The sequence below is a fragment of the Panulirus ornatus genome, chromosome 17 (genome assembly GCF_036320965.1).
Source record: "Panulirus ornatus isolate Po-2019 chromosome 17, ASM3632096v1, whole genome shotgun sequence".
NCBI classification, from domain to species: domain Eukaryota; kingdom Metazoa; phylum Arthropoda; class Malacostraca; order Decapoda; family Palinuridae; genus Panulirus; species Panulirus ornatus.
In genome coordinates, this window is record NC_092240.1 from 55498488 (window position 1) to 55516391 (window position 17904).

Below are 17904 nucleotides of genomic sequence, written 5' to 3' on the forward strand. Positions count from 1 at the left end.
ATTGGTCGTCACATCGTTACGTTAATATGTAAACATAATATGTATGGTGAGGTGAGTGGTTGCTCCTGCAGCTGTCTGGTGACCAAATGTCCCTGTCATGCAGGCCTTACCTCATCAACTGTCCCTGTCATGCAGGCCTTACCTCATCAACTGTCCCTGTCATGCAGGCCTTACCTCATCAACTGTCCCTGTCATGCAGGCCTACCTCATCAACTGTCCCTGTCATGCAGGCCTTACCTCATCAAGTGTCCCTGTCATGCAGGCCTTACCTCATCAACTGTCCCTGTCATGCAGGCCTTACCTCATCAACCAGTCTGGACCACTGACTGTTCCCTCCCAGATGATACTAGAGACCTCCAGAAGCATGTAATATCTGGCAGAAACATTAAGGAAATTAGATCATTATTACCAGTGCTTGTGTGAGGCAGGCAGTGTTGACAACCCTTGCCAGACATGTGGTTGACGACCATGATGCAGGCTGTCACGGGTGTGAAACTCGTAATATTATTACGTCTTACACTTGTATAATACGTACAGGTTGACTGGAACCCAACAAAATACACATTAAAAACCTATTATTTACAACTTTTTGAAGCAGATTAATTGAGAAGTGAAGTGTATGACAGGAGGGGAAGTAGGAGTGGCAGGGTTGTGATGGACGCGACGTAAGCCAAGGTTTGGCAGACAGGGAGGGCCTGTCATGCTGGCCTCAGAGGTAGGCGGCTGTCTCTCATAATGAACTATGTTGTTATCTTCCTCTCCTGTAATGAACTATGTTGTTATCTTCCTCACCTGTAATGAACTATGTTGTTATCTTCCTCTCCTGTAATGAACTATGTTGTTATCTTCCTCTCCTGTAATGAACTATGTTGTTATCTTCCTCTCCTGTAATGAACTATGTTGTTATCTTCCTCTCCTGTAATGAACTATGTTGTTATCTTCCTCTCCTGTAATGAACTATGTTGTTATCTTCCTCTCCTGTAATGAACTATGTTGTTATCTTCCTCTCCTGTAATGAACTATGTTGTTATCTTCCTCTCCTGTAATGGAAATTGATTTGAAAGCATTGTCTTGTTACCTGCGAGCACGTCTTGTGGTAAGCCGACAAGTCTGTAACTTTATGATGAGACAAACACATGAGATGGCGGGTCGATGGCATTGTTTCTGTCCCGGCTGGCTGGCTGGAGGACCTTAGGTACGCGTAGGAAGGCCCGAGCCAGGCAGACACCTGGCCAGGATACGAACAATGTGTGATTGTTTGGATGTTTTGCTCTTGGTTAGGTTGCTAGGTTAGGAGGGATCCGTGTTGTAGACTTGCTGGTTATGAATGAAATAGATGGGGTTTGTAAACTGATATACAGATAAGGTTGGCAACCTGATACCTCTGGTGTCATGTGATATGAGTTGTTCATACCTGATAACCAGACCTTCACTAACCCGATCTGGGAAGCCTAGTCTCCCACATATGTACCTCTGGAAAGCCTAGTCTCCCACCTATATATATATATATTATATATATATATATATATATATAATATATATATATATATATATTATATATTCTATCCTTGGGGATAGGGGAGAAAGAATGCTTCCCACGTATTCCTGCATGTCGTAGAAGGCGACTAAAAGGGAAGGGAGCGGGGGGCTGGAAATCTTCCCCTCTCATTTTTTTTCTTTTCTTCATTTTTCCAAAGGAAGGAACAGAGAAGGGTGCCGGGTGAGGATGTTTCCTCAGAGGCCCAGTCCTCTGTTCTAAACGCTACCTCGCTGAGGCGGGAAATGGCGAATAGTAAGAAAAAAAAAAAAAAAAAAAAAAAAAAAAATATATATATATATATATATATATATATATATATATATATATATACGTGATTATATTTCTTTGGTGCTGGCTTTAGCATAGTTAATATTGGTTGTGAAGAGAAGTTTGAAGGTCTAACAAACATAGTATAAAGTAAGTCATTACTTATATATAGAAATATAAGTTTGAGGAGGATGTGCTTGTGTGATGCCTAGTGAAGGCGCCGCCCTGGGCACCACTGGTGTGGGTATGGCTATACTGGCGGCCGGACAGCCACCACCTCCACTGCTGAAGGAACACTTTGTTCCTCCAACGGCGGCCGCTCTTGAACTTTGTACATTAATGAACCTTCAGACTGTAATACCTGGAATAAGATACACCTTAGATGGTTCATAGTTCACACTTTCAACGTTCTAAAATATATTTCTATCGCTCTCCGGTGCAACGGGGATCCTCCTGCAGACGGTATAACCGCAACGGGGATCCTCCTGCAGGCGGTATAACCGCACGGGATCCCCTCAGGCGGTATAGATCCCGCAGACGGTAAACCCAGAAGTGTTTTCGCGTATAACCGCATACGGGATCTCCATGCGCGGTTACCGCAAGAAAAAGTTATTTTCCGCGACATAGCAATGACAGCATCGTCGATGCCGTCTTGCTCAAAAAGTTATATTATCCTAGAGACTCGCGTGGAGCGCAATCTTCAAGTATCGGGATTAAACAGTAAATTTATCTAAGAGACGCTCACTCTACTGATTCTTGAGAGAACGAGGCTGGAAGAACACTCGTCAGAGCGGCAAGATAATATGCCAGACATGACACTTGGGCTGGCTAGGACGCACAACACGACCATCCCGGACAGAAGATGGAGGATCACGATGGTGTAACAGCTGCCACATCCACACCCGCCATCCTTACATGTATCACTCACCTGCACATATGTATGTAGTGATGAATGGACGGATATAAGAACCCAACTAACATGTTACGGAAGAAGAAATTAAGAGAGCGTCACACTAGGGTAAACCCTCCCGTCACAGGTATATGATATTAGAAATAGTTGAATACACGCACACATACACACATAGATGTATGAATACACGCACACATACACACATAGATGTATGAATACACGCACACATACACACATAGATGTATGAATACACGCACACATACACACATAGATGTATGAATACACGCACACATACACACATAGATGTATGAATACACGCACACATACACACATAGATGTATGAATACACGCACACATACACACATAGATGTATGAATACACGCACACATACACACATAGATGTATGAATACACGCACACATACACACATAGATGTATGAATACACGCACACATACACACATAGATGTATGAATACACGCACACATACACACATAGATGTATGAATATGTATATATTTTCATGAGGAGAAAGTACCCTCCTAGTATCATGAGGAGAAAGTTCCCTGCCCGTATATATCAACAGGTAATCCCAAATAGGGAGCCACAAACTTCTAGAAGGCGTTAACTCTGGCCACAACATGATCAATGCAGAAGACGGATTAAGCCCACCAGTGCGTCAGAAATTACTTCAACGTGAGGGAAGAACAGACCATACCTGTAACACGTGCCTTCACAGATGGTATTAATGTAACGAGTAGTGAGTGACTTGCGAGGCCCAGCCTTGGAACCAGTACTTCCTCTGACCTTACGACATTACTTGCCAGAACTGAAATTATTCCTGATTGTGTAGTGATGATGCTAAACCCTTGAGAGGAATAAGTATTAAAGACTGCAGCAATATACTAGAGAAGTAGACAGTCTCCAGCACTGATCTCATCTGTAGATGATGACACTAGTTATCTTGACCAGTGATAAGGACGGGATGTGGCTAGGTTATGACTTTATCTCGTAGCTTTAGACCATGGAAATGTACCGTTGATAAAACTTGAGGGGCTGACCTAGTACATAGCCTATCACTTGGAAGTTGACCTAGTACCCAAACCCAGCCTATCATTAGAACACTACGCTAGGAAAGTTGTAAAGGAGTTATACTACAACCTTGTTGTTGTCAGATTTCACAGATAAGATGTACAGAAGACATTACTAATATAAGTTGAATGGTAATCAGAGTTTGCCTCTGCCGTAGTCGCTCACTTGAGGAAACATGTGTGTGTGTGTGTGTGTGTGTGTGTGTGTGTGTGTGTGTGTGTGTGTGTGTGAGGCTGTCGAGCAGCGGTAGCAGAGACCATACCTGAAGTATGCGAGCAGGAGACGTCACCAGCCATATACTGACACCCACAGGAGTCAGGGTGAAAGGAAGGAAGACATCTCTTTACTGTCAAGTTTGTCAACCAGTCTGACAATGTCAGTACTGGCGACCTGACCCGAGCAACGAGAGGAGACCAGGAGCACGGCGGCAATGATGACGTCATTAAAGACACAGACGTACACGGGAGGCAGTACAGTGATGGACGGCTGGAAAGACAAGTCCCACACGCAAGATAAGGTGAAGTCTGAGATGTTTATGTTCACCATACTGTAGCACGAGAACACATGGTGAGGACAGTAGATGAGGTGTGTACGACTCCCCCTCGCACTGCCACTTAGACGATCATCCCGTCCACATCTTCACTACTAGAGTTCTGCCAGTAGCCACCATCACCCTCGCCAACACCATCACCATCACCACCACTACCAGCAATACCACCACGCTGCCCCCAACACCCACCAGGATGAACAACTGTCAACGCAGGAGAAGGGCTTTTCACGTGGCCAATTACGTGTTATTTACAGCCTCAAGCTCTGAGACCCTGCCCTAGGGTCTACAACTTTTTATGGTGAACACATTGTGATAATAACCCTCTTGTGGTTGTTGATTGGGGGGGGGGGGGACATCCCCGGGCGCTGCTGCCCCCACCACACACGTCCTGCCCTGCTGCCCCCACCACACGTCCTGCCCTGCTGCCCCCACCACACACGTCCTGCCCTGCTGCCCCCACCACACGTCCTGCCCTGCTGCCCCCACCACACACGTCCTGCCCTGACCATCCTGGAGACGCACTACCCATTAACGACCTGTAATGATAACAGTATCTGCTACAGAATTGTTGAACACCGAGAACAAAAGATAAATTCCCGTTTTCTGTCCTACAGTTTTGTAATGTAATATTTGAGCCCGGATGTTTCACTTTGTAATTTAGTTTTTATCTGGCAACAAAACCCGTCAGCGGCGGGACCTTGGTTGGTGATATGTGGCAGGCCCAATGGGTGGAGACTGCGGCCCAAGGTGGTCAGGATAATAACACCTGAATCTGTATATGTCAGCTTCCTGCCGGGGACTGCGGCCGCTCCTGGGGAGAACTCAAGCTGCTACAACCACTGACACCTCCACCTCCCTCACCAAACACCAACACGCATCCATCCACACCACTGACACCTCCACCTCCCTCACCAAACACCAACACGCATCCATCCACACCACTGACACCTCCACCTACCTCACCAAACACCAACACGCATCCATCCACACCACTGACACCTCCACCTCCCTCACCAAACACCAACACGCATCTATCCACACCACTGACACCTCCACCTACCTCACCAAACACCAACACGCATCCAAATGGTACATGAAGATAATTCAGAGATCATTTTATTATGAAAGCCATTTGAATACATTGTAAATTTGATGGAAGGTACCTTATTATGAAGAAAATGGAGAGGTATTTCTAGATTTTCACTAGATGGCCAAAGACAGAGTACGTCATCCACGTACCTGAACCAGACAACACTGAGCAACATATGCTGAGGTAATTTTACCCTAGAACATTCCAAGTTAAGTTTACTGGACACCGGCCAGAATACATTACCTACCACCAGTCCCATCTTTAAATCATGATGTTGCTTACATTTAGTCTTAGATATACAATTATACCCTTCACATACGCACAGATTTTGAAACTGGCAAATTAAGGTTGTCCAAGAATGTACGAGGAATTATAACACACTAGCAGCTACAACTTTGGTGAACCAAGTTGGACATCCAAGTGATCTGTATAGACTGAAATATGGAAATCAATATTGTTCATGATGTAAGAATGGAGGTGTTACCAACCACTAGACTTGATATATTAAATAACATGTAAGTGATTGATCGTGCTGCATGTATTTTGGGTCTTCCTGTTGTTACTCACAAAAAGGAAAAGCTGATCACCGACCAACTAACTGTCTCTGTACTGATGACAACATTACCAACCAAAATGATGACATGTTGCTAAAAGATAGAATATGTTTGTGTTGAGCTGCCCCCACGGTAACACTCGGCATGGTACACCTGGCCACGGTAAACCTCAACAAGACTTGAAGTTGTGGGTAATACATATGTTTAACATCTTCCTTATGGCTGCTGGCGACCGTCAATACCCACTTCCTCCTGAACCTAATAATGAGGAAATATTTATCTGTGATTGGTCGAACCGAATGACGAATTGCAGTTTTTAGGTCTAGTAAACAGTAAACATCTCAGAATTGATCAGACACACATGTCAGTGATCCGAGACCTTCCTGTACCACGGACATAACAAACGGGAGCCGACTTTATATATATATATATATATATATATATATATATATATATATATATATATATATATATATATATATATATATATATATATATATATATAATATTTTACTTTGTCGCTATCTCCCGCGTTAGCGAGGTAGCGCAAGGAAACAGACGAAAGAGTAACCCAACCCACCCACATCCACATGTATATACATACACGTCCACACACGCACATATACATACCTGTACATTTCAACGTATACATATACATACATACACAGACTTATACATATATACACATATACATAATTCATACTTGCTGCCTTTATTCATCGTGTCGCCACCCCGCCAAACATGAAATGACAACCCCGCACGAGCGCGAGGTAGCGCTAAGAAAAGACAACAAAGGCCACAGCGACAAAGTATAAAAAAAAAAAAAAATTATAATATATATATATATATATATATATATATATATATATATATATATATATATTATATATTATATATATATATATGTGTGTGTGTGTGTGTGTGTGTGTGTGTGTGTGGATAGTGTAGATGGTGGAGTGTCCTGGACTGAACTAGCTAACATTCCCCGACAAGACACTGTGCATAATAAGAGTTGCATGTCAGGTAACCTAGCCACAACACGCTCCCACCGACCTTCCTCAACCGTCCTTGTTTCTCATTAACTCCGCCACCTACAAGGTTCGCCATTTAACGTATCATCGCTTGAATATACTTGGATGGTTCTATATCGAAATTTAATTTCTGTGTTGTTGAGTCGCCAGCAAGGAAATCACACCCATGTTCGTTCAGGCTAGTCTAAATATGATCCCGCGACATCGTATGTTGCATTACACATTGCCTTATAAACAACTGAAGCATTGTATGTTTGGATTACACATTTATTACGTGTTCACTTTGCTTGTTTGTGTTTCTAAAAATACACCGGGGATTCCGGTGTTGTGTGTGTGTGTTGAGGTGACCACCTGGCGCCTCACAACAACCTATTGATTATTATACAACCCAAGACGCTCCCCACCTCTGGCCTAGCTTACTCTCCCACTTACCTATCTTACCCACCCACCTGCGAGATCTTACCCACCCACCTGCCTCACTATCTTACCCACCCACCTGCCTGCCTATCTTACCCACCCACCTGCCTATCTTATGTACCCATCTGCCTGACTATCTAACCTACCCACCTGCCTGACTATCTTACCCACCCACCTGCCTATCTTATCTACCCACCTGCCGGACTATCTTATCTACCCACCTGCCTGACTTTCTCACCCACCCACCCACCTGCCTATCTTATCTACCTACCTGCCTATCTTACCCAATCACCTACAGTCTATAAATATCTCTATAACCTATGGTTAGTGGACCACCAGTTGACAGACACCATTTACTGTCATATAAAACTGTTGGCCTCCAGGTTACTCAGGCTGGCCAATTGTGGTTCAACTTATCGTTCATTGTCATGATGATGTGTGGCACCAAACACTGGGTCAACCAGACTACTGGCCACCATACATACCACCCCTGTGGCCACCATACATACCACCCCTGTGGCCACCATACATACCACCCCTGTGGCCACCATACATACCACCCCTGTGGCCACCATATGTGCCACCCTATGGCCACTATACTTGCAGCTCCTGCACTTATGGGGAAGATCTCCACTTGGTCAGACTTGTACGAGGCAGGTAACGCCCTTGTAGTGGTTATTTCCATATACGTACCATATATTAGCAAGTCTTCTTCTCTGCCAGTTTCCATGGCTACTGATGACTTAATATATGGAAATATCATTGGTAATCTATGTGTTGCATCTTGCACACGACCAGGACCTCCGTTTTGACAAGTGGCCTTTTGTCTGCAACACAACAGTTTGTGAGTGACTGTTGGGTGATGAGCGAACGTACGGTACCACACTTGATTGTCATGTAGTGAATCATTGCTACAACAGTTCCTTGTCAGCACTAACGGTACAACAGTTGACTGTTAGGTACAGTGAACCAACAGTACAACAGTAACCCGGGGCCCCCTTTCCTGAGGGGTTTACTAGTTCAGCATCCCAACACCTAGGGGTGGATGAACAGCTGGATTCGAACCCATGCGCTCGACCCTGAGCGGCCCGTGAATGCGTCACGGTCAGGAACGCTAACTGCTACACCACAATAATGACCATAAGTCCAGAAATAAACCTCTTTTCTCTTAGATCTCACAGATGACTCTTTCTTTATATTACGGTGGTAACATGAATGATTTAGGGTGTGTTAGCTACATGTGTTGTGTTACAGATGTTAGTTACATGTGTTGTGTTACACATGTTAGTTACAACACATGTTGTGTTACAGATGTAAGTTACATGTGTTGTGTTGTGTTACAGATGGGAGGTCAGACCAACGGAACATGGACCCCCACCAAGCGACGTGGACCCATCGCTGCCGAGTTTTCCAGCCCTGGACCTGCTGCCATCTCCCTCAGGTCCTCCATAGGTGAGTACATTACCCTGCCACCCACCACCCTCACACCCGTCCTGCCACCCACCATCCTCACACCCGTCCTGCCACCCACCACCCTCACACCCGTCCTGCCACCCACCACCCTCACTCGTCCAGCCAGTAAAGGATCATCAGGTGGCGCCATGACACGTGTGCAGGCTAATGTTCCTCCATAACGACACCCTGAGACGATCCTGGCTGCAGGGAGACCAAGTGTTGTACCTCACCAAGGTACGTACCTACCTGCCGTGCTTCAGGAAGACCAAGTGTTGTACCTCACCAAGGTACGTACCTACCTGCCGTGCTGCAGGGAGACCAAGTGTTGTACCTCACCAAGGTACGTACCTACCTGCCGTGCTGCAGGGAGACCAAGTGTTGTACCTCACCAAGGTACGTACCTACCTGCCGTGCTGCAGGGAGACCAAGTGTAGTACCTCACCAAGGTACGTACCTACCTGCCGTGCTGCTGGGAGACCAAGTGTTGTACCTCACCAAGGTACGTACCTACCTGCCGTGCTGCAGGGAGACCAAGTGTAGTTACCTCACCAAGGTACGTACCTACCTGCCGTGCTGCAGGGAGACCAAGTGTTGTACCTCACCAAGGTACGTACCTACCTGCCGTGCTGCAGGGAGACCAAGTGTTGTACCTCACCAAGGTACGTACCTACCTGCCGTGCTGCAGGGAGACCAAGTGTAGTACCTCACCAAGGTACGTACCTACCTGCCGTGCTGCAGGGAGACCAAGTGTAGTACCTCACCAAGGTACGTACCTACCTGCCGTGCTGCAGGGAGACCAAGTGTTGTACCTCACCAAGGTACGTACCTACCTGCCGTGCTGCAGGGAGACCAAGTGTTGTACCTCACCAAGGTACGTACCTACCTGCCGTGCTGCAGGGAGACCAAGTGTAGTACCTCACCAAGGTACGTACCTACCTGCCGTGCTGCAGGGAGACCAAGTGTTGTACCTCACCAAGGTACGTACCTACCTGCCGTGCTGCAGGGAGACCAAGTGTTGTACCTCACCAAGGTACGTACCTACCTGCCGTGCTGCAGGGAGACCAAGTGTTGTACCTCACCAAGGTACGTACCTACCTGCCGTGCTGCAGGGAGACCAAGTGTAGTACCTCACCAAGGTACGTACCTACCTGCCGTGCTGCAGGAAGACCAAGTGTTGTACCTCACCAAGGTACGTACCTACCTGCCGTGCTGCAGGGAGACCAAGTGTTGTACCTCACCAAGGTACGTACCTACCTGCCGTGCTGCAGGGAGACCAAGTGTTGTACCTCACCAAGGTACGTACCTACCTGCCGTGCTGCAGGGAGACCAAGTGTTGTACCTCACCAAGGTACGTACCTACCTGCCGTGCTGCAGGGAGACCAAGTGTTGTACCTCACCAAGGTACGTACCTACCTGCCGTGCTGCAGGGAGACCAAGTGTTGTACCTCACCAAGGTACGTACCTACCTGCCGTGCTGCAGGGAGACCAAGTGTTGTACCTCACCAAGGTACGTACCTACCTGCCGTGCTGCAGGGAGACCAAGTGTTGTACCTCACCAAGGTACGTACCTACCTGCCGTGCTGCAGGAGACCAAGTGTTGTACCTCACCAAGGTACGTACCTACCTGCCGTGCTGCAGGGAGACCAAGTGTTGTACCTCACCAAGGTACGTACCTACCTGCCGTGCTGCAGGGAGACCAAGTGTTGTACCTCACCAAGGTACGTACCTACCTGCCGTGCTGCAGGGAGACCAAGTGTTGTACCTCACCAAGGTACGTACCTACCTGCCGTGCTGCAGGGAGACCAATGTTGTACCTCACCAAGGTACGTACCTACCTGCCGTGCTGCAGGGAGACCAAGTGTTGTACCTCACCAAGGTACGTACCTACCTGCCGTGCTGCAGGGAGACCAAGTGTTGTACCTCACCAAGGTACGTACCTACCTGCCGTGCTGCAGGGAGACCAAGTGTTGTACCTCACCAAGGTACGTACCTACCTGCCGTGCTGCAGGGAGACCAAGTGTTGTACCTCACCAAGGTACGTACCTACCTGCGTGCTGCAGGGAGACCAAGTGTTGTACCTCACCAAGGTACGTACTACCTGCCGTGCTGCAGGGAGACCAAGTGTTGTACCTCACCAAGGTACGTACCTACCTGCCGTGCTGCTGGGAGACCAAGTGTTGTACCTCACCAAGGTACGTACCTACCTGCCGTGCTGCAGGGAGACCAAGTGTTGTACCTCACCAAGGTACGTACCTACCTGCCGTGCTGCAGGGAGACCAAGTGTTGTACCTCACCAAGGTACGTACCTACCTGCCGTGCTGCAGGGAGACCAAGTGTTGTACTCTCACAAGGTACGTACCTACCTGCCGTGCTGCAGGGAGACCAAGTGTTTACCTCACCAAGGTACGTACCTACCTGCCGTGCTGCAGGGAGCCCAAGTGTTGTACCTCACCAAGGTACGTACCTACCTGCCGTGCTGCAGGAGACCAAGTGTTGTACCTCACCAAGGTACGTACCTACCTGCCGTGCTGCAGGGAGACCAAGTGTTGTACCTCACCAAGGTACGTACCTACCTGCCGTGCTGCAGGGAGACCAAGTTGTTGTACCTCACCAAGGTACGTACCTACCTGCCGTGCTGCAGGGAGACCAAGTGTTGTACCTCACCAAGGTACGTACCTACCTGCCGTGCTGCAGGGAGACCAAGTGTTGTACCTCACCAAGGTACGTACCTACCTGCCGTGCTGCAGGGAGACCAAGTGTTGTACCTCACCAAGGTACGTACCTACCTGCCGTGCTGCAGGGAGACCAAGTGTTGTACCTCACCAAGGTACGTACCTACCTGCCGTGCTGCAGGGAGACCAAGTGTTGTACCTCACCAAGGTACGTACCTACCTGCCGTGCTGCAGGGAGACCAAGTGTTGTACCTCACCAAGGTACGTACCTACCTGCCGTGCTGCAGGGAGACCAAGTGTTGTACCTCACCAAGGTACGTACCTACCTGCCGTGCTGCAGGGAGACCAAGTGTTGTACCTCACCAAGGTACGTACCTACCTGCCGTGCTGCAGGGAGACCAAGTGTTGTACCTCACCAAGGTACGTACCTACCTGCCGTGCTGCAGGGAGACCAAGTGTTGTACCTCACCAAGGTACGTACCTACCTGCCGTGCTGCAGGGAGACCAAGTGTTGTACCTCACCAAGGTACGTACCTACCTGCCGTGCTGCAGGGAGACCAAGTGTTGTACCTCACCAAGGTACGTACCTACCTGCCGTGCTGCAGGGAGACCAAGTGTTGTACCTCACCAAGGTACGTACCTACTGCCGTGCTGCAGGGGACCAAGTGTTGTACCTCACCAAGGTACGTACCTACCTGCCGTGCTGCAGGGAGACCAAGTGTTGTACCTCACCAAGGTACGTACCTACCTGCCGTGCTGCAGGGAGACCAAGTGTTGTACCTCACCAAGGTACGTACCTACCTGCCGTGCTGCGGAGACCAAGTGTTGTACCTCACCAAGGTACGTACCTACCTGCCGTGCTGCAGGGAGACCAAGTGTTGTACCTCACCAAGGTACGTACCTACCTGCCGTGCTGCAGGGAGACCAAGTGTTGTACCTCACCAAGGTACGTACCTACCTGCCGTGCTGCAGGGAGACCAAGTGTTGTACCTCACCAAGGTACGTACCTACCTGCCGTGCTGCAGGGAGACCAAGTGTTGTACCTCACCAAGGTACGTACCTACCTGCCGTGCTGCAGGGAGACCAAGTGTTGTACCTCACCAAGGTACGTACCTACCTGCCGTGCTGCAGGGAGACCAAGTGTTGTACCTCACCAAGGTACGTACCTACCTGCCCTGCTGGCCGCCCTCATGTGGAAGGTGTCACAAGCTTCACCATCTTCACACATTATTACCCAGCAAGGGAACTACACGTGTGATTACCTGTTACACTGCACAGGGAGGGAGTTGTACATTCGTGGGGCCCCGTTCTTGTAGTGCACGGGAAGGGAGTTGTACATTCCTGGGGCCCCGTTCTTGTAGTGCACAGGGAGGGAGTTGTACATTCGTGGGGCCCCGTTCTTGTAGTGCACGGGGAGGGAGTTGTACACCCGTGGGGCCCTATACCTCAGCTATTATAGGACAATATTAACTTGTATGTGCTGTCCACATTCACCAAGTTTACTTTCTTCTTCTACTACTCTTGTACTATACATCAACACGCTTCCTGCTTGCTTTATGACCTCTGGTTGCTCTGTCTTTGAATCTTTTGAAGAACACTTTACTGTCCACATCATTAAACTAGTTTAGAAAGTTGAAGGTGAAGTTCGTCACCCCTTTCTCTTCTTTCTTCCAAGTTGAATAAATTTATGGCCTCTAACTTCTCACCGTAACTCAGCTCTCTCAATGCTGGTACTGCCCTCCGCTGGACCTTCCCTTTTCAGTTCTCTGTGTTTTGTTTGTCTGTGTCTGATCCAACTTGAGAATACAACATAGTTTTTGGATAACATATGTGGTGAATATTTATACTTGATCGTAAATCTGACATTTGACATAAGAGAGCTCGTCTCCTGTATGATGCTCTTAATAAGGTTCAGTAGCGACAGAGTAAGTACATTGTCAGCTACCAAGTTCCTCTCACATACACATTCCTACACTTCATTTCCAGGTAGATAATACAGGGATCGAGACCTTCTTTCATCGTCCCATCATTACAATTTCTGGGTGGAACTTCACCAGACATGTATCAGAGCAGCTCTGGCGTTCCTCACCTTCCCTTGTACCTTCATACAATCCTCATTGTTCTCTTCTTTCCCCCACCCTCCCCCTGACTCTGACGTCATCTAAACATATTCAGGTACGAGTCTGGTAGTAGTAGTCCTAGTAGTAGTAGTCGTATTAGTAGTAGTCCTAGAAACTCATTGACGTCGGTCAAGATCAATGGCGCCAGGAAGGATCCATGAGGCCCGCCACGACTGACCTCATTCCATTTGGAGAACACGTCTCTGACCTGTCCTGTTTTCCCTTTAAATTTGTCAAGTTTTTATTCTTGCCTGAAGATCCAGATCCTCTGGCGAGCTCCCGTGTGGCAGATGGTTCCTGGTAGTCCACATACTGACTTCTCTTTCGCCTATCGTGAGCTCTCCTCTCTCTCTCTCTCTCTCTCTCTCTCTCTCTCTCTCTCTCTATATATATATATATATATATATATATATATATATATATATATATATATTATATGTCTATCTATCTATCTATCTCTTTTACATTTATTATGATAGAGTTCAGTCTCTCTCATTTACGTGTAAGAGATTTTTTACGCATGACCTTATGTAGGTGACCCCCCAGGTGTGGGTGACCCCAGGTGTGGACGGTCAGGGCTGGATGTTTACTTATAATACGGCCTTACATGTGTGGATGACACACACACACACACACACACACACACACACACACACACACACACACACAACGCGCGCGCGCGTTGCTGTATGGCTCCCACCTGCAGGTGTACAGCATGGCTCCCACCTGCAGGTGTACAGCATGGCTCCCACCTGCAGGTGTACAGCATGGCTCCCACCTGCAGGTGTACAGCATGGCTCCCACCTGCAGGTGTACAGCATGGCTCCCACCTGCAGGTGTACAGCATGGCTTCCACCTGCAGGTGTACAGCATGGCTCCCACCTGCAGGTGTACAGCATGGCTCCCACAACCATGTTAGGTGGTGAGGAAGATAAGCATGGCACACCAAAAGAGAAGTGTGTATCCTTGAGTAATGTTGAGCATTATCCGTGGTTGTGGGGCGGCGGCGCCAGTGGGAGGGCCAAGCACCAGCGGCCGGCCGCCCACAGCTCCTTACCTCAAGTCTCTCAACATAACTTATCTCCAAGTAAGGCAAGGGTGTAAACAACCCTCGGGCCACACTCGGGGAAGTTTCATTGTTGCTGGCACATGGGAAATGGCCTCTCAGTTTCCAGGTTCGTCGTCCGTTGATACAACACATGTAAGAGTTGGAAGATACTTTGTATGTGTTGTTATTGTCGTTCATGTGTTCGTAGGTAGTCATGTAAGTTGGGCAGATGAGATCAGGAACATTTCTGCTACCCAAACCTGAGACGCAAACATCATACACAAGACGATCCATTCGGCAAATGTTTATCATTCATTCCGTTGTAACGTTTCAAATGTAGCGTTGCCCGTTTTTGAGAACAGATCTTCTTATATGTTAAGTGTGTCAGAGACGAAGAAGCACTTCATTGGCACGTGTGAGGAGAGGAGGCAATTCAGTCATTTCTGAGTCAGGTGAAGGTCGTACAAGGTATCATGGCAGAAACTGACCTGGTGTTTGTCACTAGTGTTCAGGTCTTCACCTTCAGGAGGGTTTTACTCTGGCTTACCATGGACACCAGAGGACACGGTAAATATATATATATATATAGGAAACTTCACCATAAGATCTGATGAGAAGCTTCCAGTCAGAAGTGAGCGTTACCGTGCCTTGCCTGTACAGAAGGTATTCTGGTAGTGAAGCATATACTGTGGACTTTATAGACATTTCTATTATGATTACCCGCAACAGACACTGTGTGGCAGGAGAGCTACACACTCCTGCCTCAGCATCTCGTCAGCTCACTATATTACCCAGCACGGAAGACACCGACGCTCTGACCCTACACACACGCATGGTCCCCAGCTCTGTACACACGGTGACACATAACCACCGCTCGTCCACTTATAGTCAGGTTAACAAAATGCATCATGTTTCACAATTAAGGAATGGGAACAGTTATGTATACGCTACATGATACTGTTATGTATACGGTACATGATACTGTTATGTATACGGTACATGATACTGTTATGTATACGGTACATGATACTGTTATGTATACGCTACATGATACTGTTATGTATACGGTACATGATACTGTTATGTATACGCTACATGATACTGTTATGTATACGGTACATGATACTGTTATGTATACGTACATGATACGTAGTTACGATACATGATACTGTTATGTATACGGTACATGATAATGTTATGTATACGGTACATGATAATGTTATGTATACGGTACATGATAATGTTATGTATACGATACATGATACTGTTATGTATACGGTACATGATAATGTTATGTATACGGTACATGATAATGTTATGTATACGGTACATGATAATGTTATGTATACGGTACATGATAATGTTATGTATACGTTACATGATAATGTTATGTATACGGTACATGATAATGTTATGTATACGGTACATGATAATGTTCGAGTAAATGACCTCGTACGGCCAGCCTCACACCCTAAGTTATACTGTCCTGCTGGCCTGGTGTGACTGCATCCCTGTGTTGTGTTCAGACGTCGAGAATGAGAACCAAGAATCAAAAAATATCAGAAGAAAATATTAAATGATTTTATGTTGTTCTCAGAGACACGAATGAAAATGTGAGTGTGTAGTGTAGAGCAAAACATTGTTCTTACCAACCAGGATGGTCACGCCTTGGCTTGATACAGTACGTCAATAAGACCATGCATATACTCTGTTGTCATGATATAAACTCCGCAAAGCTAATACGGTATATGTATGAAATAACTGGGCATAGGTCCGACGTAAGACGAAACCATGAACTAATTCTTCGTGTTTCCACGATTAAAATGCAGGTAATAGAAAGGGTTACCTTGGGAAGTAAGGAAAATCTCACGACGACCTTAAGTCTTCAGTTGCTAAGCAAATATGGAAAAGGATCGGAACTTTATGAGCGGAAACACGTGGCTGTGATTGGCCGAGGGCAGGGAGTTGCAGGTCTCGCCATCCTGACATCAACTTTTATTACCCGACCCTGCAGCTCCTGCTGAAAGTTGACCTTAATGGGAAGATCCAAATTTGCCGGATGACCTAGTTAGAGATGTGACACGACCTCCCATTGTTGTCATCATTACCGATGAAGGAAAGAAATAATTAGGCTTATTCTAAAATGGATGTGTGGGGGAGAGGAAGACTTGTCCAGCCACGCACGGGGCCAGGGGATGGGGTACTGTAGATATACATACAACCGAGATCTTTTGATATCTTCTTTAAGGTGATGGTGCAAAGTGCTGAACACAAGTACTTACTTTATTGGGAATCAAACAGCCGGAATTTTTCGATACTTCGTCTGGAATTTTTTTTCTTTGTAATATACTTAATATTATCATGCAACTCATTAGAGTTAGTCAGTGTGATGATAATTACTATTTTATTATCATTATAAGAATGACTAACATTTCATACGGATAAAAGAGAGCAAGATGGGCCAGCCAATGCCACTGTGTGAACGAGGTAAATGTTTACCATTCTTGCTAACTAGCGCCGCTAACTACAGATTACTAGTCAGACAATTTGAATAAAAGGCGTTTGTCAATATTTAACTATAAGTGATCCATGGAACATTGGTTCGCTTCCAGCCAGTACTACATGGTAACTGTGTATAAGAACGGCTGGAAATATTGGTTTGAAATATTAGAATCATCTAAAGTTACAATCGGGTAAAATCTGAATTATAATTTTAATCGGAGATATGAGGAAGATCAAGTTCTAGATTGAACACTCTATAACTTATGAAGTTATGACCAAAATTGAGGGATAGTGACCCCGACGACGGACGATAAGCAGGTCATGTGTGCAGGTAAGCTGGCACGACAATAATGATGTGGTGAGTGAGACCATAAGTTTAATGTGGAGTGGTGGGTGTTTCCAACAATATCGTATGTGTGAGAAGAACCATTCTCGGTTGTGTACACAGTAGAGGACCTCTGATCAGTTTATATTGTATTATTACGAACGCCTTTTACCAGACGATACATTTATTAGAATAACAGTATAATGCATGGTACAGAATCTGTAGGCAAACTTTCCAAAGTTAGCCAACAAAACTGCAGTACTCCCTACTCCCAATCAAAGCTCTATGTTAATTCATCATTAGCTCACGATATTACTTTTTTCATATTTGATATC

General features: G+C 46.5%; 1 protein-coding gene across 1 annotated transcript in view; it reads left to right on the forward strand.

Moving 5' to 3' along the window:
• LOC139754806 (protein CIMAP1C-like) overlaps positions 1-17904 on the forward strand; it is a 60351-nt gene that overhangs the window by 11719 nt on the left and 30728 nt on the right. The window contains 1 exon segment of the mRNA XM_071672639.1: positions 8791-8899. Coding sequence (XP_071528740.1) covers positions 8791-8899 — 109 coding nt within the window.